The sequence below is a fragment of the Dendrobium catenatum genome, unplaced genomic scaffold (assembly GCF_001605985.2).
Source record: "Dendrobium catenatum unplaced genomic scaffold, ASM160598v2 original_scaffold_159424, whole genome shotgun sequence".
NCBI classification, from domain to species: Eukaryota; Viridiplantae; Streptophyta; class Magnoliopsida; order Asparagales; family Orchidaceae; genus Dendrobium; species Dendrobium catenatum.
In genome coordinates this window covers 1-1,169 of record NW_021477850.1, presented here as the reverse complement: position 1 = coordinate 1,169, position 1,169 = coordinate 1, and the positions used below count along the sequence as shown (strand labels likewise).

General features: G+C 44.1%; 1 protein-coding gene across 1 annotated transcript; it reads left to right on the top strand.

Annotated features, from left to right (window-relative positions):
• Nucleotides 1-158: 158 nt before the first annotated feature.
• LOC110096580 (FCS-Like Zinc finger 3) lies at nt 159-1,106 on the top strand. Its single transcript, XM_020822602.2, has 2 exons — nt 159-557; nt 646-1,106. Exons 1-2 carry the CDS (start codon nt 295-297, stop codon nt 821-823), a joined length of 441 nt encoding a protein of 146 aa, XP_020678261.1. The 5' UTR covers nt 159-294; the 3' UTR covers nt 824-1,106.
• Nucleotides 1,107-1,169: the final 63 nt, after the last annotated feature.

Here is a 1,169-nt window from a genome sequence, read left to right as displayed (position 1 = left end):
AAAAATACAATTTTTAACAAATATGGCATAGCTCTAATATTTTTATTTAAAAAAATATTAGAAAAAAATATCCCCTTCATGAATAGGGCCAGTTCTTTTCCAGCTTAAGAAAAAATAAAAATAAAAATTCGGAATTCCCTTTTTCTCCTTTTCCTGCTCCCACTTCCTCAACCCATAACTCCCATTCCCGATTCTTTAAAACCTTCGCCCCTCTTTCTCCGAAACCACTCAAAATCAAGACTGCAATCATCTCAAAAGGAGCGGAAGTGAACTTCTTCGAAGCCCAGAGTCGCCATGTTGGGAAAAGCTCTCTCCTCCCCAACGCCTTCCACCGGTTCTCTCGCCGGCGATGGCGATCTGGAGGCTGGCTTCTCCGGCGGAGTCCCTTCGGCAGCCCCTATTTACTACGGGAAAGGAACGTACCGGGCGTTGACACCTCCAAAGCCGGTGAGATTCTTCTTCGACGACCTGTCCGATGACGAATCTAACCACTTTCTCGACTTTTGCTTCCTATGCAAGAAGCAACTCGGCGGAAACCGCGACATCTACATGTACAGGTTCGTGCTGTAAATACTTTCGATTACCCCCGTAATCTAGAGCGTGAGGGTTGGGATCTGAAACGATCTGTGGCTTAAATGGTTGCAGGGGTGATACACCGTTCTGCAGCGTAGAGTGCCGGCAGGAGCAGATAGAGATGGATGAGGCTAGAGAGAGAAACTGGAAGCTTGCGATGATCGAGCAGCAGCAGAAGCATCAGAAATCCTCCAGCCAAACCAAATCGCAGAGAATCAAGGTCCGACTTGGGACCGTCGTCCCAGCCTGAGATCTACGGTGGCGCTATAACAGAACTTCATCGCAATAGAATGAAATGAAGATAAATATAAACATAAGTGAGAAAATGAGAGAAAAATTCGGAGAGAAATCATGTGATCTGAAGGAGATTGGTTTCTGTTGGACTTAGGTTTCTGCCCTCTCTTTAAGCATAGATCGGATCTTGCCGCCGCCGACGGTCACTTGGATCTGAAACTTTTTTGTTTTAAATATTTATGATATGTACAGGAACGATTTTCCTGCAAATTTTGCAAATAGTGAGGTTTTTTCTGCAATCTCCCGGGTTCAAGTTGAAAAAAAAAAAAAAGAGTTCTCTAGTCTTCTTTTTATTTTTGTAG